This window comes from Bombina bombina, chromosome 2 (assembly GCF_027579735.1).
Source record: "Bombina bombina isolate aBomBom1 chromosome 2, aBomBom1.pri, whole genome shotgun sequence".
NCBI lineage: Eukaryota > Metazoa > Chordata > Amphibia > Anura > Bombinatoridae > Bombina > Bombina bombina.
In genome coordinates, this window is record NC_069500.1 from 1412751857 (window position 1) to 1412775531 (window position 23675).

Consider the following 23675-nt stretch of genomic DNA (forward strand, 5'->3'; position numbering starts at 1 on the left):
AGGTCTACTTTATTTTTTAAGCTCCCTTTTAGGGTCACATCCAAGTAATTCACACTATCTGATCCAAACGCAAAGGTAAACCAGATCCCAACTTCATTGCTATTGAGTTCATCCCCATCCCAAATAAAAATTAAATCGTCAATATATCTACAATAATAAATAATACATTTTTGTGGCGGACCTTACTTCCAAAAATGTTGGTCAGCTCCCACCAACCCATGAACAGGTTTGCGTAGGAGGGGGCAAATTTGGCCCCCATTGCTGTCCCACACCTTTGGAGGTAATACTTACCTTCAAAGACAAAGAAATTGTGGGTCAATAGAGGGACGAATACAGAGCTGTCACGTCCACTGTTAACCAGTTGTATTTGCTGCCTCAAATGATAGACTCCATCTCCAGTAGCAGCTGTTTGGTATCCGTCAAAATAGCTGGGTAATTTCCTTACCAGTGGCTGGAGTATCTCATCCAGCCACTTTGAGAGATGTTTAAACATGGAATCTATGCCACTGATGACGGGTCTGCCAACTACATTGGACAATGATTTGTGGACTTTTGGTAGAAAATTGAAGATGGGAACAAATGAGTGATCTACCAATAAATATCCACAGGTTTTCTCATCTACAAAACCCTCTTCCTTCCCATCATCAATAAGCTGCCCAAGCTCCCTTTGGAAACAACTAGTGGGATTAAAACCCATTTTAGTATATTGGAGGGGATTATTCAGTTGTCGCGCTGATAAAATATGAATCTATCCATGACCACAACTGACCTCCCTTGTCAGCCTTTCTTATTACCAAATCTTTATGCTCTCCTAGTTGTTTCAGAGTAAAAAATTCTTCCTTAGTTAAATTATGATATTTCTTAGTTCGAATAGAGTCACTAAATTGGGTCAAATCCTGTTCAACCCTTTTTTGGAATTTTTCTAGGATTTCTCCTCTGGATTGAATAGGGTAAAATCTGGAGGTATCTCTTAGCGAAGGTCCTTTTCCAATTGTTTTATTTATTGGTTCATTCCCTCACTAAAGAGGGTCTTCAGATTTTCCAAGTCACATACCTTTTGAAAACTCCCATTTGTTTATATGTATACTCTCATCTGATGTAATATTCAGAGGTTCTCTAATTGGTTATTCTTTTCTAAAATATTTTCTGAGTGTAAGATTTCTAATCAGTTTGTTTACATCTATTAGGGTGTGAAACAAATTGAAATTTTCACTGGGAACAAAATTTAAACCAAAACTCAAAACCTTTATTTCTAGCTCATTCAACTGATAACTAAACAAGTTTATGACTGATTTTAGTTGTACCTCGTTTGTGACCGTCCTCTCCTTGGTGGGAGTAATTCTTTTCTCAAAGGATTTTTTCCTCCCCCCAGTCCCCCTTTCTGGTTCTTTGGGACGCTTGAAAAAAACCTGGGCTATATCTGTTTTATCAGACTCCCTTGGCTCTACATAGGGGACACCCCTTTCTTGTGTGTATGTGACATCATCTTGGTATTTTGACACCCTTTCTCTATTGTACTGCTGAGGTTTTAATATGGAGGTCCCTGTCTTGGGGTTTGCTCCTGATTCTATTACTAAACTTATGCCTCCTTTATGTGATTGTCTTACTTCTTCTTCTCTATCTTACCCAGAGGTAGACCCTTTACCTGAATTTTGACACTCATCTAGGGATTTGGCCTCACTCTCAGTAAAGGTGAATCTCTTATTATTGTGCGTATTCTTCTTATTTCCTTTCCCTTGCTTGTTACCCTTAACCCTTTTCTGGTCAGTTTCTCTCCTATAGTTAAACCTTTGCTTTCTGTTCCAAATGTAAACTTTGTTGGTTTCATAATTAATTGAATCCCTAATAAATTTTTCATGTTTTGATTCCATAATAAAGCATTTTGATTCCGACACTGTTTCTTGTAAAATCCTATAAAACTTGAAATACTGTACTTTCTTACTCCTTAGATTAAACTCAACCTGTAATAAATCAATCTTCTTTGAGACCTCCTGTAACATTTTTTATTTATAATCTTACAACATTTTCATAAGTCTACGAGAACACTCAGACAGCACATCATTTCAAGGCCTGAGTGGCTAACAGACCTTATACGATTACAGCTGTTCAGTGAGAAACGTGTCAGTAGGTCTAGGGATTTCCCTACCAATCTTCCCAACTTTTGCTGTTGAATCTGTTACATGGATTTTTAATTGAAGTTGTCTATAAAAGTTACTTTTTACGATCTATGCTTTTTACGATCGGTGCTCCACTTTTCCTTCTTGTTGTGTGGATTATATTGGATACACAGTGAGCATGCCAACAAATCCTAACCCCAGCCTGTAGCTACCACTCCCACTACCTCCCACATGTCCAGGATACCTGTGACATCACCCACCAGTGAAAGGCAGCCGAGGGGAGAGAGCATCTGCAAATCAAGCAAAACCTCTGCAGTGATTCCTTGTATAGCAGTAAGCGCTTAGGACAGGGGGAAAAGAAAGCCATTACAGTGACCGGCAGACCGAGAGTAACGCCCCCATTTGAGGTTGAGCCACCGGTGTGTAAGGGACTATACCGACATTGTGTCAGGAGGTTTGGATTGGTAGTAGGAGATGCCTGGTTTAAATAGTTGCTACAAGGTTCTATATTTGTCGTTTTAAATAAGCAGGTGCCATACCTTGTTACTTTGTTACTTTGAACTGTTACCTTGTATCTAAGCCTCTGCAGACTGCCCCCTTATCTCAGTCCATTAATAGACTTGCATTTTAGTCAATCAGTGGTGACTCTTAATAACTCCCTGGGAGTGAGCACAATGTTATGTATATGGCACACATGAACTAGCACTGCATAGCTGTGAAAAACTGTCAAAATGCACTGAGAAAGGAGGTGGGTTTTAACAGTTTAGAAATCAGTTTGAGTCTAACTAGGTTTAGCTTGCAACAAAGAATACCAAACGAACAAAGCTAATTCTATGATAAAGTAAATTGGAAAGTTGTTTAAAATTGCATGCCTGATCTGAATCATATAAGTTTCATTTTGACTAGACTGTCCCTTTAAGGGGTTCAAATTGCAAGTTCTATATGAATCATAAAAGAAAAATGTTGGGTTTCATATCCCTATAAAATGAAAAAGCTTCATTACACAAAAGCTAAATATTTATTTACATATTCATTAAATAGCCCCTGAATAATATCTGGATGTTACGGTCACCAGGTGGTAATAACCCTTTGTATCTAAATACATCAATGTCAGTTGGAGAAAATTATATCAATTAGGTGATCAAAAAAAAAATGAATTAGCAAAATTTGGCAAAATCACTCAAATGCACTGAAAATTAACGAACGCAAATTGCAAATATAAAAGTAAAAAAATAAAAATTGCTTAGTGTTAACACTGTATACAAATTGCTAATAGTGGTATTTGAACCACGTTTTCCAAGTATCTTAGCAACGACTTCTCCTTCTGCCCTTGTTAAAAAAATGTAGCACTTACAATTATTTAATTAGTATAAAAATGAGAAATTGCTACTTTGATTCTATTTCAAATCAATTAGTATGTTGTCAGTTGCACCAATTTAATATACTTTTCACAATTAGTTTCTGCATGATGCTAGTAGCATTTACACATTAATATAAATATTTATGCACAATATGTTACTCATAAACATGATGTGGGTTTCAGAAAAAAGCTCTTTACGTCAAATCCTAATGAAATGACTTGCTTTGGGGGAGATAACAAAGATGTAATACACAAAACTGCTAACCTATTTAGTAAGCCCAAGAAAGAATATATTTAGAGGCTTTAAAATATCCATTTTGTATATTAAAGGGCCACAAAACCCAATTATTATTTCATTATTCAGATAGAGCCGCAATTTTACGCAACTTTCTCATTTATTCCTATTATCAATTTTCTTTGTTCTCTTAGCATCTTTATTTGAAAAATCAGGCTAAATGTAGCCACCAATCAGCAAGTGCTACCCAGGTGCTGAACTAAAAATGGGCCGGCTCCTATGCTTACATTCCTGCTTTTTCAAATAAAGATGCCAAGAGAATAAAATAGAATTTATATTAGGCGTAAATAAGAAAGTTGCTTAAAATCGCTGCTCTATCTGAATCATGAAAGAAAAAAAAAAATGGGTTTGTGTCCCTTTAACAAATAGAATTTGTTTTGTGTTGTATGCACTTCTAAGTAGCATATTTATTTCAAGAAAAGATTATACAGTAAGTATTGAAAACTATTCTATATTTACCTGTGTGCATTGAACAATTTATGAATACCCTTTAACTGTGGATGACCATGTGATACGGGGGCAAGTGTTTTCACCATGTTTACCCTACAGCAAACCATCACCAATGCTACAGCCATGCTGCTAATGTAATGATCAGCCCGGACTGAGAACTAGTCTGAATATTATGAGATGTCGGCAACAAGAGATCAAATTGGATAATGTTACTGGTGTGTTACATTTATTTTATGCTAAACTGATCTATGGATAATAAACACTGCTTGCCAATGGGCTCGATTCATAAACACCCGTGAAGTTGCTGAGGGACCCCTCTAATATCATGTTCAAAATGTGTTGAGAATAGCTTTAACTAGGGTCCCTTGTAGTAAGCAGTGAATGCTGCCATACAGCCCTTGTGGGGCGAGCCTGCTTTCTGCAAAAAAAGAGTCATCCTGCTTCTTACCATCTCCACCAACTCAGAATTGACGGACAGAAATCTCACCGAACACATTAGTAGTGTGCATGAGCAGGGATCAATAGCACATATGAGCAGAAGGTGTGTAATGTCCACTGCTCATTTGCCGCCCAGCCAGGCAGGCAGGTTCCTCATCCACCTGCGGCATAGTACATGGGGCCCTAAGTGCATCATTAGTGGGTGTTCCTGCTATTAACATCCATAGCTGTTTAATGTGACCAATACATGATATCTCACTAACAAATGGTTAAAACAACTTCAACCTAAAAAAAACCTGCTGAAATATTGTAAATATAAGTGTATAATATTCACATTTCTGTTTTGTTATATTTGTAACACATCTCAGCCTAATGTCACTATCCCTTTAAGACTTCCTTCCCTGACTGCTGGTTTTGGGCAGTATTTACATTCAGCTTGCCTGCCTGCCTGCCTGCCTGCCTGCCTGCCTGATTAATCATTCATGCACCTGATTCCCTCAGCCTCTTTTTAAGCCTTCTCAGGTCTAATGTGCTTTGCATTAACTTTGAAGTTGTGATCCTGAACAACAGAGGTCTGTGACTGTTTCCTGCATGAATTTACCAACTATTTCAACCTACAGCAATTTCTATTCCAATGCCTAAAATCATCAAATCGCAAGTATCCAAATAATTCCATTTTCTGTTTCCTGGACACTGCTACTTAACAAACTCTGAACTTTATTATAAATCAAGCATACTTTTGGTTATCATCACTCTCTAATTACAACAGCATCTTACTCAGAACTTTATAACTATTTCTCTGCTACAAGTTGTCATTGCTGAAATAGCCTGCTGCAAATATGTTAACATATTCAGAACTCTGCATCTATATGATCAGTTAAAAGCTTTCATGTGATTCTCCAATATATGTAAAAACAGTAATTGATGCCTTAAACTTAACTTTCACCTGTGCTGCTCTGCTAATTACTGACATACAGCTCTATATAATATTATGTACTGTGAACCTGAAACAAACCTAGTTTGCATATATATGCACAAACAGTAATTAATGCCTAAACTTGCAGCTTGTCTAAATACCTGTGCAGCTGTGCTCAACTCTGACATACAGCTTTATATAATATTATGTACTGTGAACCTGCAACAAACCTTAGTTTGCATCTAAGTGTCAATCTTCTACCAGTTTACTCTGAAGCCTGAACATTCCACATTGCTATATTTTTCTCTCATTGAATCCTGCAGCTACTCCTATTAACTAACTATAAGTCACAGTGAAGTCAGAATATATTGCATACAAATGTTGCACTCTCCATTTATTCTACAATAACTTCTAGCAACTATGAATCACAGAATATCATCTATCCACGTCCAGGATACTCTTCCCCGGGTCAGGGGTCGGTGTCTCCAAATCCCTACCACTGCCCCGAGGGTCTGTGTCCTGAGCGCATGTACACCGGATCAATATTAGTTGCAGGATAGAATCAGAGGCATATCACACACTATGCAGACAGAAAGAAGGGTTGATGGTGGGCGTTTCCCAGTGGAATGTCTTCATCCAGACAGCATCTTCTATCTTCATCCATCCAGCGTGGAGCGGGTCCATTTTCAAGACATCCGATGCGGAGCATCCTCTTCATCCGACGACTAAAGCTGAATGAAGGTACCTTTAAGTGATGTCATCCAAGATGGCGTCCCTTAGATTCTGATTGGCTGATAGAATTCTATCAGCCAATTGGAATTAAGGTAGAAAAAATCCTATTGGCTGATGCAATCAGCCAACAGGATTGAAGTTCAATCCTATTGGTTTATCCAATCAGCCAATAGGATTGAGCTCGCATTCTATTGGCTGTTCCAGTCAGCCAATAGAATGCGAGCTCAATCCTATTGGCTGATTGCATCAGCCAATAGGATTTTTCCTACCTTAATTCCAATTGGCTGATAGAATCCTATCAGCCAATCGGAATTCAAGGGACGCCATCTTGGATGACGTCTTTTAAAGGAACCTTCATTCTTCGCTTGGACTTCGTTTGAAGAGGATGGCTCTGCGTCGGCTGGATTGAAGATGGACCTGCTCTGCTCCGGATGGATGAAGATAGAAGATGCCGTCTGGATGAAGACTTCTGCCACTTGGAGGACCTCTTCTGGCCGAATCAGATTAAAACTTCTGCCCCTCTGGAGGTCCACTTGTGCCCGGCTGGGTGAAGATGGCTCAAGGTAGGGTGATCTTCAAGGGGGTAGTGTTAGTTTTTTTAAGGGGGGATTGGGTGGGTTTAGAGTAGGGTTGGGTGTGTGGGTGGTGGCTTGTAATGTTGGGGGGGTATTGTCTTTTTTTTTCAGGTAAAAGAGCGGATTACTTTGGGGCAATGCCCCGCAAAAGGCCCTTTTAAGGGCTATTTGCAATTTAGTATAGGGTAGGGAATTTTTTTATTTTGGGCGGCTTTTTTATTTTATTAGGGGGATTAGAGTAGGTTTAATTAGTTTAAAAAAAAATTAATTATTTTTTTATTTTCTGTAATTTAGTGTTTGTTGTTTCTCGTACTTTAGTTTATTTAATTTAATTGTAATTAATTGTAGGTAGTTTAGGTAATTTATTTAATGATAGTGTAGTGTTAGGTGTAATTGTAACTTAGGTTAGGATTTATTTTACAGGTATATTTGTATTTATTTTAACTAGGTAGTTATTAAATAGTTAATAACTATTTACTAACTATTGTACCTAGTTAAAATAAATACAAAGTTGCCTGTAAAATAAATATAAACCCTAAGCTAGCTACAATGTAACTATTAGTTATATTGTAGCTAGCTTAGGGTTTATTTTATAGGTAAGTATTTAGTTTTAAATAGGATTAATTTATTTAATTGTAGTAATTTTATTTAGATTATTTTAAATTATATTTAAATTAGGGGGGGGGGTTAGGGTTAGACTTAGGTTTAGGGGTTAATACCTTTAAGTTATATAATAAAGATAGGGATAGTGGTAATGGAAGTTGTATTTAATGATTCCCCGTCAAGTATTAGCTTACCACAATTTAACCAATAAAAGTAGTCACCCAAATTGGGGACAATAATATTAATATCTGATATAATGAAGTATAGACTAGTAATACCAGGGGAGGGTGCTCACTGTTCAAGTAAATGTAGAAAAAATAGGAGACAAGCGAACAGAAAGTAGAGCACTCGCAAAGGGAGACTAGTATAAGTGGCTATTCAGTGGGTATATAATATTAAAACCTAACATTTATTATTAAAAAAAAATGATAAAAAAACTACTATATAAGTAGTGATTAATACTTAGATTAAAACACAAACAAATAGTAAACGGCTGTATATCCACAATGACCCCAGAATGTATACCGTAGAAACTCAGAATAGAGTAGGAGGGATTTTTAGGCAGATAAACACCAAAAAATGGTTCACGGATTGCACCAAAATCTATCTAAAAAAGAGGATTGACCTCAAACAAAATTATACTATCTAGTGCAATACTGGACCGGTGTAGGTCTGTCCAAAATATTCCCTATGACAAAATTAGTATAGTGACTAAGAGGGGAAGTGTAGGTAGCAAGATTCACATAGTCCATACATTCAGCATATTACACCGACCCATTTGTATAGGCAAGAGTGAAGTGTTCACAAACACAAATTAAACCAAAAATACGATCAATGAAAGGTAATATGATTCTATAGATATGTTATAATAAACACACTGACTAGTGAAATGTGACTTGCATAGTTACACTTAGTGGTTGATACAGCCGTAGGAAGAGTGCATGTTTATTTTACAGGTAAGTATTTAGTTTTAAATAGGAATTATTTATTTAACGATAGGAATTTTTAATTAGATTTATTTTAATTATATTAAAGTTAGTGGGTGTTAGGTTTAGATTTAGGGTTAGGTTTAGGGGTTAATAACTTTAGGATAGTGGCGGCGACGTTGGGGGCGGCAGATTAGGGGTTATTAACTAATGTAGGTTGCGGCGATGTTAGGGACAGCAGATTAGGGGTTAATAATATTTAACTAGTGTTTGCGAGGCGGGAGTGTGGCGGTTTAGGGGCTAATATGTTTATTATAGTGGCGGCGATGTCTGGAGCGGCAGATTAGGGGTTAATATTTTTATTTTAGTGTTTGCGATGTGGGAGGGCCTCGGTTTAGGGGTTAATAGGTAGTTTATGGTTTATGGGTGTTAGTGTACTTTTTAGCACTTTAGTTATGAGTTTTATGTTACAGCTTTGAAACGTAAAACCCGACTGACTTTCAGTTTACGGTATCGATCTTGGCGGTATAGGGTGTACCGCTCACTTTTTGGCCTCCCAGGCAGACTCGTAATACTGGCGCTGTGGAAGTTCCATTGAAAAAGGAGTTTTTGAAAGCTGCGGTAATTATGTTGCGTTACGGCCAAAAAAGTGTGCGGTGCAGCTAAACCAGCGGTAGTGAAAAAGAGCCTTAACGCTGCTTTTTTACTCATACTGCAAAACTCGTAGTCTAGCCGTAAGATAGCTACAATTTAAATATTAGTTATTTTGTAGCTAGCTTAGGTTATTTTTACAGGTAAGTTTGTATTTAGTTTTAAATAGGTATTATTTAGGTAATAATTGTAAGGTTTATTTAGCTTTATTTTAATTATATTTAAGTTAGGAGGTGTTAGGGTCAGGGTTAGACTTGTGCTTAGGGTTACGTTATGGTTAGGGTTTAATATATTTATGTAGTGTTAGTGATGTGGGAGGCCAGAGGTTTAGGGGTTAATAACTTTAGTATAGTGATGGCGACATTGGGGGCAGCAGATTAGGGGTTAATAAGTGTAGGTAGGTGGCGGCGATGTTAGGGGTGGCAGATTAGGGGTTAATAACTGTAATGTAGGTTGCGGCGATGTTGGGGGCAGCAGATTAGTGGCGTTTAGACGTGGTTTTTATGTTAGGATGTTAGTTTTAAACATAACTTTTTCTTTCGCCATAGACATCAATGGGGCTGCGTTACGGAGCTTTTGTTTTGTTTCCACGATCGCAGGTGTTAGGCTTCTTTTTTGCCGGCTCTCCCCATTGATGTCTATGGGGAAATCGTGGACGAGCACATCAAAGCAGCGCTTGTATTTCGGTGCGGTATGGAGCTCAACGCTACCATATCACCCGCACAAGCCTGCTTTTTACAAACTTCTAATAGCAGCGCTATAGGGAGGTGAAATAACGATGCTTTTGTGGCGGTCGTTAATTTCCCTATAGCGCTCAAAACTTGTAATCTAGCTGAATGTGTTTTAGAAGAGGTGACAATGTGCAAAAAAATAATAATCACAAATCAGTAAGTGATAAGATAAATAAATATACAAATAAAACATAATTTATGCTTACTTTATAATTTCTTTTCTTTTTTTGGCAGTGAGAGTCCACAAATTAATTCATTACCTATGGGAAATACTTCACCTGGCCACCAGGAGGAGGCAAAGTCCCCCTAACAGATTATTAAATATAACCTCCCACTTCCCCTACCCTCTCAGTAGTTCAAGCCGAGGATAAGGAAAAGTAGGAGCGATACAAGGGGTACAGAGGTGCCATAAGACTGCCGCCACTACAAATTGTCAGGGGGTGTTTGTGGACTCTCACTGGCAAGAAATAAAATCATTTATCAGGTAAGCATAAGTCTTCTATCTAATGGCAGTATCAACCACTATCCTGTAAAGTGAAAAAAAACTAAATGTGTCACCAGTTTAGAAACAATTCAGAGGCAGCTTCCTTAAAGGGACACTGAACCCACATTTTTTTCTTTCATGAATCAGATAGAGCAGGAATTTTAATCAACTTTCTAATTTACTCCTAGTATTAATTTTTCTTTGTTATCTTGCTATCTTTATTTCAAAATCATCAATGTAAATCTTAGCAGCCAGCCCAATTTAGGTTCAGCAACATGGATAGTGCTTGCTTATTGGAGGCTGACATTTAGCCACCAATAAGCAATCATAACCCAGCTTCTCAACAAAAAATGGGCCAGCTCCTATGCATCACATTCCTGCTTTTTAAACAAAGATAGCAAGAGAACGAAGAAAAAATGATAATAGGAGAAAATTTGAAAGTTGCTTAAAATTGCTGCTCTATCTGAATCATTAAAGAAAACATTTGCGTTTAGTATCCCTTTAAAGCAATATATGTCATGGAAAAGAAACAAAATTGCAATAGTTGAAATATCCTTGCTAAATTCCACAGCCAAAGGTCTACTCACAAACTTAAAAGGGACAGTGTAGTCAAAATTAAACTGTCATGATTAAGATAGGGCATGTCATTTTCAACAACTTTACAATTTACTTTTACCATCAAATTTACTTTGTTCTCTTGGTATTCTTAGTTGAAAGTTAAACCTAGGTAGGCTCATATGCTAATTTCTAAGCACTTGAAGGCCGCCTCTTATCTGTATGCATTTGACAGTTTTTCACAGCTAGAGGGTGTTAGTTCCCGTGTGCCATATAGATAACATTGAGTTCAAGCCCGTGGAGTTATTTATGAGTAAGCACTGATTGGCTAAAATGCAAGTCTGTCAAAAGTACTGAAATAAGGGGGCAGTCTGCAGAGGCTTAGATACAAGGTAATCACAGAGGTAACAAGTACATTAATGTTTTGGTTATGCAAAACTGGGGAATGGGTAATAAAGGGTTTATCTATCTTTTTAAACAGTAACAATTCTGGAGTAGACTGTCCCTTTAAGAGCTATAATCAGATGTTGCACACACCTGTTTAACTCTGACAGGTAGCAGGAATTTACTGGTTAAAGGGACATTGTACAATAGATTTTTCTTTGCATAAATGTTTTGTAGATGATATAGTTCATCTGGGAGTGTTTTTGTAACAATCTATAGTTTTGCTTATTTCTAAATCTGCTGATTTTCAGACTCCTAACCAAGCCCCAAAGTGTCAGACGTATACTGATGTCTACAGACTCCTGCTGGCTCTTGTTGTGTAAGTTGTCTTTTCATATGCAGGGAAGTGGGGGGGGGGGGGGGAGTGTCTGCTCCTCCTGCTTTTCGAGCTAACCTCATCAACAGAGCTAAACTGGGAGCTTCTAAGTAAGTTTTTAAAAGATTTTATACAGGATTTTTATATCAATATCTGTGCAAGTTATTATTTATAGTAGTGTCTATTACATGAAGTTATATGAAAATTAGAGTATACTGTCCCTTTAATGCAAGACTCCAGGTCTTTGTAACTAAAAACCTCAATTTTTTTAATATATTATTAAAAAATAGCATAAAATAAAATTTCACGCTGGGTATAAGTCCCCAAACCCTCCACGGTTCATATGATTGTCTCTAATAATAAGGACAACGTCAGATTCTAATTGGACACTGACCCTTTGTTCAGACTACTTCCCCCCTAGTGATGTCACCGACGCTCGTTTCACCGGCCGACTGTCAGCTTTCTTCAGGCTTAGATAATATTTATTTTAAGAGGTGAAGGCTGTTGAAGTAAGACCCTATTAAAAGCTGATGGAAGTGCGTGTTTTTTTTCCAGGATTTCTTATTGCTTGGCATATGGGGTGTCATATTTTCCCCATGCAAAGTAGGTTATAGCCCCACAAATGCTTATGATAAATGAGTTGTGTGGGTTTGTCAAAGGATTGAAATGTGCTTGAATTTGTAAACCATAGGAAACCCCATAATGGATTGTGAGAGGTTTTGATATAGACCCCCCGGAGTGAATAAACAGTTGCCAAAAGAGGCTGCAGATCTTGTAAGAATAATTAGTACTATTAATCTAGCTACCAATCATGCTATACATAGCACAAGTCACCTTAACGGTAAAACAACCGTTTCAGTGTTTAAGAAAATACCTGGGTCAAACTGGAGGAGAAGAGAGAAAACTGTGTGGAGTATTGTTGGAATAAAGGAGGACAGACAGACATCTGAAAGGACAGAGGGGAGCCATCAGGTCTGAAACGGGATGGAGGAGCTTAGAGGGCAGAGACAGACCTGAGGATTGTTGGAAGGTGAGTGCTCTTTTCTATTATTAAAATGTACACTTTCCAACTTTGGCCAAGTTTCCACTGAGGTGGTAAAGTTTCCTCTTATATGCCAAAAAAAGCACATAAACCTATTTAACATATGGACATTAAAGTGAATGTAAATTTTGATGCCAAAGTGTCCGGTTTTTAAAAATTCAATTAAAAACAGGGGCACTTAAATTCATCAAAATTTACATTTCACTCGTGTTGTGAAAAAAAACCCTTACCTTTTAAACTTGACAGCCGCTCCAGCTTCCTTCACACGTCGCAAAGCCTCTTCCTGGGTCTAAAATGAGGAATCCGGCATCCTCCAATCACAGCGTTGAATCAGACACTGGGGGGGGGGGGGGGTTGAAGCCGTGATTGGAGGATGACCGATCCATAATTTCTGACGTCAGAAATGGCTTGCGACGACCGGAGGAAGCTGGAGCTGCTGTCAAGTTTAAAAGTTAAGTAATTTTTCAAAACTCAAATGAAATGTAAATTTTGATTAATTAAAGTGCCCCTGTTTTTAATCGAATTTTTAAAAAACGGGCACTTTATCCTCAAAATTTACATTCACTTTAAGCTTATATGTTCTATTAATTCCTATATACCCTTAAAATGGGGATGCGCACAGGGCTCTTACCTCTCTGTTAGTGACTCCCGGGGGCAGCGTACCATGCTTATAATCCTCAAGCAGCTGCACTGCCTCTTTAAGGCGACTCTAAGGATCAAACAAACAGAAGTAGTCAGCATTACTATTATCGAAAACAAAAATAGTTTAAAGGGACAAATGCAGTATATAATAACTGTCTATTATAGTGTCTAACAAGAGGTGCAGTAAGCATTTACTTCCTGATCACTCTCCTCACACACGCCCCCTCTGATCACTCTCCTCACACACGCCCCCTCTGATCACTCTCCTCACACACGCCCCCTCTGATCACTCTCCTCACACACGTCCCCTCTGATCACTCTCCTCACACACGCCCCCTCTGATCACTCTCCTCACACACGCCCCCTCTGATCACTCTCCTCAAACACGCCCTCCCGATCACTCTCCTCACACACGCCCCCTCTGATCACTCTCCTCACACACGCCCCCTCTGATCACTCTCCTCACACACGCCCCCTCTGATCACTCTCCTCACACACGCCCCCTCTGATCACTCTCCTCACACACGCCCCCTCTGATCACTCTCCTCACACACGCCCTACCGATCACTCTCCTCACACACGCCCCCTCTAATCACTCTCCTCACACACGCCCCCTCTGATCACTCTCCTCACACACACCCTACCGATCACTCTCCTCACACACGCCCTACCGATCACTCTCCTCACACACGCCCCCTCTGATCACTCTCCTCACACACGCCCCCTCTGATCACTCTCCTCACACACGCCCCCTCTGATCACTCTCCTCACACACGCCATCCCCCGATCACTCTCCTTTCACACCCCCTCTCTCTGATCCCTCTTTTCTCACGCCCCTCTCCCTGGTCCCTTTTATCTCACACCCCCTCTCCCTGATCCCTCTCCTCTCAGGTCCCCTCTCCCCTGATCACTCTCCTCTCACACCCCCTCCCCCGATCCCTCTCTTAACACACGCCCTCCCCTGATCACTCACTTCACACGCCCTCCCCCAGTCACTCTCTTCACACACGCCCTCCCGATCACTCTCTTCACACACTATCCCCGATCAATCTCTTTGCACGCCTCTCTTCACACACGCCCTCCCCGATCACTCTCTTCACACGCCTTCCCCCAATCACTCTCTTCAAACACGCCCTCCCCGATCACTCTCTTAACACGCCCTCCCCCGATCACTCTCTTCACACACACCCTCCCCAATCACTCTCTTCACACACGCCCTCCCCAGATCACTCTCTTTACACACGCTCTCCCCCACTCACTCTCTTCACACGCATTCCCCAATGACTCTCTTCACACGCCCTACCCCGCTCACTTTCTTCACACACCCCTACCCCGCTCACTTTCTTCACACCCCCTACCCCGCTCACTCTCTTCACACCCCCTACCCCGCTCACTCTCTTCACATCCCCTACCCCGCTCACTCTCTTCATACACACCCTCACTGGATCACTCTCTTCACACGCCCTCCCCCGATCACTCTCCTCACACACGCCCTCCCCATATCACTCTCCTCTCACACCCTCCCCCTGATCACTCTCCTCTCACAACCCCTCTCCTTGATAACTCTTCTCTCACACACCCTCTCCCTGATCCCTCTCTTCACACACACCCTCCCCCGGCCACTCTCTTCACACATCCTCCCCCAGTCCCTCTCTTCACACATGCCATCCCGATCACTTTCGTCACATGCCTTCCCCGATCAATCTCTTTGCACGCCCTCCCCGATCACTCTCTTCACACACGCCCTCCCCCTGATTACTCTCCTCTCACCCCCCCCTCTTCCTGATCCCTCTCCTCTCACACCCCCTCTCCCTGATCCCTCTCCTCTCACATCCCCTCTCCCTGATCCTTATCTTCACACACGCCCAGCCCCGATACTCTCTTCACATATGCCCTCGCCCGATCACGCTCTTCACACACGCCCTCCCCCCAATCACTCTCCTCTCACAACCCCTCTCCCTGATCCCTCTCCGCTCACATCCCCTCTCCCTGATCCCTCTCCTCTCACACACCCTCTCCCTGATCCCTCTCCTCTTACACCCCCTCTGCCTTGTCCAACTTCTCTCACATCCCTCCCCCTGATCACTATCCTCTCACGCCCCCTATCCATGATCTCTCTCCTCTCACGCCCCCTCTCCCTAATTCCTCTCCTCTCACGCCCCCTCTCCCTAATTCCTCTCCTCTCACACCCAATCTCCCTGGTCACTCTCCTCTCACACCCAATCTCCCTGGTCACTCTCCTCTCACACCCAATCTCCCTGATCCCTCTCCTCTCACACCTCCTCTCCCTGTTCCCTCTCCTCTGACACCCCCTCTCCCTGATCCCTCTCCTCTGACACCCCCTCTCCCTGATCCCGCTCCTCTCACACCCCTCCCCCTGATCTCTCTCCTCTCACGCCCCCTCTCCCTAATCCCTCTCCTCTCACACCCAATCTCCCTGATCACTCTCCTCTCACAGCCAATCTCCCTGATCACTCTCGTCTCACACTCCCTCTCCCTGATCCCTCTCCTCTCACACCCCCTCTCCCTGATTCCTTTCCTCTCACACCTCCTCTCCCTGAACCCTTAACTCCCCGATCACTCTCTTCACACGCCTTCCCTGATCAATCTCTTTGCACACCTTCCATGATCACGCTCTTCACACACTGTCCCCGTCACTCTCTTCACAAATGCCCTCCCCCGATCACTCTCTTCACATGCCTTCCCCCAATCGCTCTCCTCACACACCCCTCCCCCAATCACTGTCCTCTCACACACCCTCCCCCAGATCCCCCTCCTCTCACACACCCTCTCCCTGATCCCTCTCCTCTCACGCTATTCTCCCTGGTCCCTCTTCTCTCACACCCCTTCTCCCTGATCCCTCTCCTCTCAGGTCCCCTCTCCCTGATGACTCTCCTCTCAAACACCCTCCCCCAATCCCTCTCTTTACGCACGCCCTCCCTCGACCACTCTCTTCACACACCCTCCCCCGGTCACTCACTTCACACACGCCCTCCCGATCACTCTCTTTGCACACGCCCTCCCGATCACTCTCTTTGCACACTTTCCCTGATCATGCTCTTCACACATGCCCTCCCCGATCACTCTCGTCACACGCCCTCCCTGATCACTCTCTTCACATGCCCTCCCCCGATCACTCTCTTCACACAAGCCCTCCTCGATCACTCCCTTCACACACGTCCTCCCCGATCACTCCCTTCACACACGCCCTCCCCGATCACTCCCTTCACACATGCCCTCCCTGATCACTCCCTTCACACATGCCCTCCCCAATCACTCTCTTCACACGCCTTCCCCAATCACTCTCTTCACACGCCTTCCCCAATCACTCCCTTCACACACGCCCTCCCCGATCACTCCCTTCACACATGCCCTCCCTGATCACTCCCTTCACACATGCCCTCCCCAATCACTCTCTTCACACGCCTTCCCCAATCACTCTCTTCACACGCCTTCCCCAATCACTCTCTTCACACGCCTTCCCCCGATCACTCTCTTCACACGCTTTCCCCGATCAATCTGTTTTCACGCCTTCCCTGATCACGCTTTTCACACAGGCCCTCCCCCGATCACTTTCTTCCCACATGCCCTCCCCAATCACTCTCTTCACATGCCTTCCCCTGATCACTCTCCTCACACACCCCCTCCCCCTGGTCACTCTCCTCTCACACCCCCTCCCCCTGGTCACTCTCCTCTCACAACCCTCTCTACGTGATCCCTCTTCTCTTATGCCCCTCTCCCTGGTCCCTCTTTTCTCACACCCCCTCTCCCTGATCCCTCTCCTCTCAGGTCACCTCTCCCTGATCACTTTCCTCTCATACCCCCTCTCCCTGATCCCTCTTCACTCACCCCCACTCTCCCTGATCCCTCTCCTCTCACACACCCTCTCCCTGATCCCTCTACTCTGACACCCCCTCTCCCTGATCCCTCTCCTTTCACACCCCCTCTCCCTGACCCCTCTTCTCTCATGCCCCCTCTCCCTGATCGCTCTCACATCCCCTCTCCCTGAAACCTCTTCTCTCACGCCCCCTCTCCCTGATCCCTCTCCTTTCACACACCCTCTCTCTGATCCCTCCTCTCTTACACCCCCTCAACCTGATCTATCTCCTCTCACACACCATCTCCCTGACCCCTCTTCTCTCACACCCCCTCTCCCTGATCCCTCTCCTTTCATGCCCCCTCTCCCTGATCCCTCTCCTTTCACACCCCCTCTCTGATCCCTCCTCTCTTACACCCTCTCAACCAGATCTCTCTCTTCTCACACCCCCTCTCCCTGACCCCTCTTCTCTCACACACCCTCTCCCTGATCCCTCCTCTCTTACACCCCCTCTCCCTGATCCCTCTCACACCCCCTCTCCCTGACCCCTCTTCTCTCATGCCCCCTCTCCCTGATCCCTCTCACACCCCCTCACCCTGACCCCTCTTCTCTCATGCCCCCTCTCCCTGATCCCTCTCACACCCCTCTCCCTGAACCCTCTTCTCTCATGCCCCCTCTCCCTGATCCCTACTCTCTTACACCCCCTCTCCCTGATCTCTCTCCTCTCACACCCCCTCTCCCTGAACCCTCTTCTCTCACACCCCCTCTCCCTGATCTCTCTCCTATCACACCCCTCTCTCTGATCCCTCCTCTCTTACACCCCCTCTCCCTGATCTCTCTCCTCTCACACACCCTCTCCCTGAACCCTCTTCTCTCACACACCTTCTCCCTGATCTCTCCCCTCTCACACCCCCTCTCCCTGAACCCTCTTCTCTCACATACCCTCTCCCTGATATCTCTCCTCTCACACCCCCTCTCCCTGAACCCTCTTCTCTCACACCCCCTCTCCCTGAACCCTCTTTTCTCACACACCCTCTCCCTGAACCCTCTTCTCCCACACCCCCTCTCCCTGAACCCTCTTCTCTCACACACCCTCTCCCTGAACCCTCTTCTCTCACACACCCTCTCCCTGAACCCTCTTCTCCCACACCCCCTCTCCCTGAACCCTCTTCTCTCACACACCCTCTCCCTGAACCCTCTTCTCTCACACCCCCTCTCCCTGAACCATCTTCTCTCACACCCCCTCTCCCTGAACCCTCTTCTCTCACACACCCTCTCCCTGAACCCTTTTCTCTCACGCCCCCTCTCTCTGATCACTCATCTCTTACATATGCATTTGATTTATATACTGGCAGGCTGTGTTCTTGACACACTTTTTAAAACCTAATGTATGTTTTATTAATCTTTATTTAAAGTACAAGTAAATATTAAATAATTATCCTATTTAGTATTCTGTGCACTGAACATCCATTTCCGCAAGTCAAGCTTATGATTAATGTTCCCAGCACAGAAAACCCCCATAACAGATTAAAAATATATTCTCCGAATTACTTCCTTGTGCAATATATCATTAATCAGATTATATTGATTCCCAACAACAAGGTTTTTATTCATTTTAAAGCTTCACAGTTCAGACAAACAAAACTTATTACAAATTTAGAAGCCAGCAAAAAAATAGAATGGCCACACAGCACACAATGTTAGGAGCTCAAATTGGGAGTTAATATAATAAAATATTTAGCATAATCCAAACAATTAGGCGCCTTTAATCTCTGGCTCCAAGAATTTGTCCAATCTTTATTTACAGTACATGACTTCCTCGCCAGTAGGTTACATAAATGCCACGTATTAAAGGGATATAAAACCGTACATTTTTCATTCAACAATGGATACCAAGAAAAGAAGGTGAAATAAATAAGTAAATCGGAAATGTGTTTAATTTGCAAGCTCTATCTGAATCATGAAAGAAAAATTTGTGTTTTATGTCCCTTTAAGTATAATATCATGATTACTCTTACTGTGGATGAACAATATATTTTAACCAGACAAAAAAATAATGCCCATGTTTAAAGGTAAATTAATAACGCTAAATAAAAGCTAGATATGAGGATATAAAAAAGGTAATAAAAGTATGTGCAAACAAATATACAGAAATGTTATAGTAACTATCTAACAGGAGTTAAAAACAGTCTTGTTTGCACACTCTCTTTTATTGCCTGCTTTACATTTGTCCTTAAAGGGACACTCAAGTCAAAATTAAACTTTCATTATTCAGATAGAGCATGCAATTTTAAACAACTTTCCAAGTTACTTCCATTATCAAAATGTACACAGTCTTTTTATATTCAAACTTTTTGAGTCACCAGGTCCTACTGAGCATGTGCATGAATAAACGTGTATGTGTTTGTGATTGGCTGATGACTGTCACATGGTACGTGTATGCATTTGTGATTGGTTGATGGCTGTCACATGGTACAGGGGGAACGGAAATAGACATAACTTTTAAAATTGTCAGAAAAAAAATCTACTACTCATTTGTGCTATTGCATTGTCTTGTTATCTTGCATTTGTTGATTATGCAAATCTACTGTGTTGACTGGTCCTTTAACCATCCCCCACAAAAGAGATGATTAAAGGGACAGCAAAGTCATAATTCAGAAAGGGCATGCAATTTATTTTTTTTAAACATAATTTTTATTGAGTTTCATAAGTATACAAAAATGTTCCAAAAACAACATCAATCAAATGAGCTATTGCATATAACACTTGTTATTTTGACAATAACATACTTGCAGTTGAGAAATATCACTACATCAACAGTAAGGAAAAAGAAAAAAAGAAGAAAGAAAAAGAGAGAAAGAGAAAAAAAAAAAGGGGGGGGGGAACCAAAAATGAATAAAATATCTTCTCTCTCCCCTCCTCACCAAGTGCCTAGTAACACTAAATCAGTGTTTCTAAAAGGGAATATTAAATATTCAATTTCAGAGGGCGGGAAAATCTTGATAAATTTTGCCCATTTATCGAAAAAGACTTTTATTTCCCTTTCTAAATTTAGATCTGTAGCTTTCTGCTCGATTAAGTATTGTTTTCTAAGATAATTTTTAACTTCAGTAATTGATGGTATTATCCTGCTTTTCCAGTTTTGAATATTAAATTTCTGGCTGCAAGGATGACTAAGTTTACAATTTTAAAGTCGGTAAAATTGTTATTCTTATCCACCAAAAAGATAGCGTGGAACAGTGTTATTTTAAAAGGGATAACTTTTAATGTTGTGTTTAACCAGTGTTCTAGTTTATACCAAAATTGAAAAATTCTTGGGCAATCCCATATCATATGGACAATGTCCGCTGCAGGTAAGCTGCATTTAGGGCACTTATTGAAATTCATGTTATACCATCTGTAACCCCTCTCTGGAGTGTAGTATGTTTGATATATAAGTTTTAAATGTGACTCTCTCCAGGTCTCAGCCATGGTTGTTTCCAGCGCTAATTGAATTGACCTGGACACTTGTAGTTCACTATTTATATTAACCTGGTTTACCCATTTCTGAGCTATTCTCAATAAATTCTCATCTCCTTTATAAGGGACAAGGAGATTATACTAAGGAGCTATAGAAAAATGTCCTGCTTTATTAATTGATATCCAACTGTCCAGCTTGTCCCATTTCCATTTCCACTTGTATTTATTGATTAATTGCCAAGCATAATGCCTGGTCTGTAGATACATAAAGAATTCCTGTTTTTTTAGACTAAATTCCAATTTCAATTCCTCAAACGACTTAATGACTCCTGACTCTTGCTTAAAGAACTGCGAGATCTTTATTAGTCCTTGATTATGCCAGCGTAGTAATATTTGGTCTTGTGTTCCCTCCTGAAACTCTGGGTTCCCTAAGAAAGTTTGATGATTTGGTATTTGAGTATTAACCTGAATATGGGAACCAATTTTTCCCCAAGCTATAAGTACCGTGTAGATAGTCTTCAAGTCTTTTATTCGTTTAGGTACTTGTTGGAGGGAGATATGCAAAAGTGATACTGGGGAAAGCGGCTTTGTCACGCTTTGATCAAGATCATAGTCAGTAAAGTGATTTGATTCTGAGATCCAGTCTGCCGCAATGCGCCCAAGTAAAGCCAAATTGTATAAAAATAGATCAGGGAGGGCCATTCCACCTTTTTGTTTAGGAAGCGTTAATCTCTTCAGGGAGATTCTAGGTTTCTTAGCTTGCCAAATAAAATGTCGGAGGGCTGTGTTAAACTTCTTGACATCATATGCTTTTAAAATTAAGGGAAGATTTTGAAACAAGTAACATATTTTTGCCAATAAAACCATTTTAAACAGCGCTATTCGTCCTGCTATTGAGAGGGGGAGATTTTGCCAATTCCTCATTTGTTGTAGTGCTTGGTGGAGAGTGGGGGTGAAATTTAATGAGTACCATTCTAGCGGGTTTGCTGAAATGATAACCCCAAAGTATCTAAATGATTTAGAGACTATTTTGAATGGATTATCAATCAAAGAGTTATTTTTTACCCTTAGCCACAACAATTCTGATTTAGTGCTATTCATTTTATAGCCAGAAAAGAGGCCAAAGGTGTCAATTATATTTAATAGCTTAGGGATATTCTTATTAGTATTAGCTATGTAAACCAGCAGATCATCAGCATACAGCGCCACTTTAGCCTCTTTCTTACCGATTGAAATACCTTCGATTTTTTGCCTTATCTTTATAGCTAACGGCTCTATTGCTAGATCAAAAAGCAAGGGCGACAGTGGGCACCCTTGTCTTGTGCCTTTTTCTAACTTGATTTTGCCTGAAACCTGACCATGAATAACTAAACTTGTAGATGCTTGTGTACAAATATTTTTGACTAGATTAAGGAAATTGTTCAACAAGCCAAACCTGCTTAATGTATCGAATAAATGATGATGATTAACCCCATCAAAAGCTTTTTCAGCATCTATTATAACTGCTGCTGCATCTGGATATGAGGTTTGAAGTTTATCCTCAGAGATTTTAAAATAATCAACAATCAAAAGAAGTTGCCTAATCTTAGCAACTGAGCTGCGATTATGCAAGAACCCCGCTTGATCATTGTGAATGATCTCGGGTAGACCCTTTTGCAACCTCCTGGCTTAAATTGATGTAAAAATGTTATAGTCAGAGTTTAGTAATGCGATGAGTCTGTATGATTCTCTTTTTTGCGGACTCTTTCCAGGTTTTAAAATGAAGATGGTGTGTGATTCTAAGAAATTGGGCGGGATTTGACTATTTTCGCAGAAATAAAAGTTAAACAGTTTTGTAAGGTACGGAACAATTGTCTCATCCAAGCTTTTATAGAATTCATTGGGAATTGCGTCTGGGCCTGGTGCTTTCTCCATCTTTAACTCACGTATTGACTGCAAGACTTCTAATTCAGATATTGGGGCATTTAAATTAGTTATGAACTCAGCTTTGCCTTTCATGATAGGGAGGTTATCCCAGAATCTCTCCTGTGCTTCTTTATCTAGAGACGACGGGGCGTAAATATCTTTATAATATTGAAGAAATGAGTCTAAGATTTCTTCTGTTGAAGTTAAGCGATTATTTTCGACCTGCAGGCATTCAATTGTATTTGATTGTCTGGAATTTTTTACCAATCTCGAGAGCATTTTGCCTGCCTTATTGCCATATTTATACAGATTAGATTGATATTTTAATTCTGATTGCACCGTTTGTGTGGTGATATATGAATCGCGTTCCTTTTTACTCTAATGTATTCATTCCAGTTACCCTCGCTAGGGGCACTCAAGTAGCTGTTATATGCAATAGTCACTGAGGCTATCAATTGACTTTCCTTCTGTTTAGATTCTCGACTAAGTTTAGCTATGTATGCTATGATTTCACCCCTCAAGACCGCTTTGCTGTCTCCCACAGAATCGAGGGACTAGAGACAGAGCCTTCATTTAGCCTAAAGAACTCCTCCAATTTGGGTTTTAGCCACTCTTTAAATTTTATATTATTGCTGAGGTGTTTTGGGTAAAAGAAGCGTGAACCCCCTAGGTTCTTCCTCTGGGTTGGAATATCCAACATTATTGGGGCATGATCCGAAATACAGATTTCTGTTATGGTAGCTTTAGGGCCTACTTGAAAGCATCTGTCATTTATTAACATCAAGTCTATCCTGGAGAGACTCTTGGTGGCTCTCGAGTGGCATGAATATGCCTTGCTGTCAGGGTTCTGAACCCTCCATATATCCCTTACTGCTAAAGTTTGATAGATATTATTGAATAGCTTCATTTCAATGTTATCTTTTTTTGTTTTTCTGGTTACGCCCCTATATCTGTATCTATCCAAAGAGAAACATGGGGCCATGTTGAAATCGCCAGCTATAATTAATTGACCCTCAGTGACTTGGAGAAGTTGCGCTTGGAGAATATCCCAGAATTGATAATCAATAACATTAGGAGCGTAGAGGTTGCAAATGGTATAAATTGAACCCTGAGTTTTTAATTTTAAAATCAAACATCTGCTACCCGGGTCTATAATGGTAAGTAATTTTTCATAGACTAACTTTTTCCCCAGGAGAATAGCAACTCCTTTCTTCCTA

General features: G+C 41.4%; 1 protein-coding gene across 1 annotated transcript in view; it reads right to left on the reverse strand.

The window, feature by feature from the left end:
* Window positions 1–23675, reverse strand: part of SFXN5 (sideroflexin 5) — a 923442-nt gene that overhangs the window by 775107 nt on the left and 124660 nt on the right. The window contains exon 3 of the mRNA XM_053704357.1: window positions 13267–13344. Within this exon, the coding sequence (XP_053560332.1) occupies window positions 13267–13344 (78 nt within the window). The remainder of the gene's footprint in view (window positions 1–13266; window positions 13345–23675) is intronic.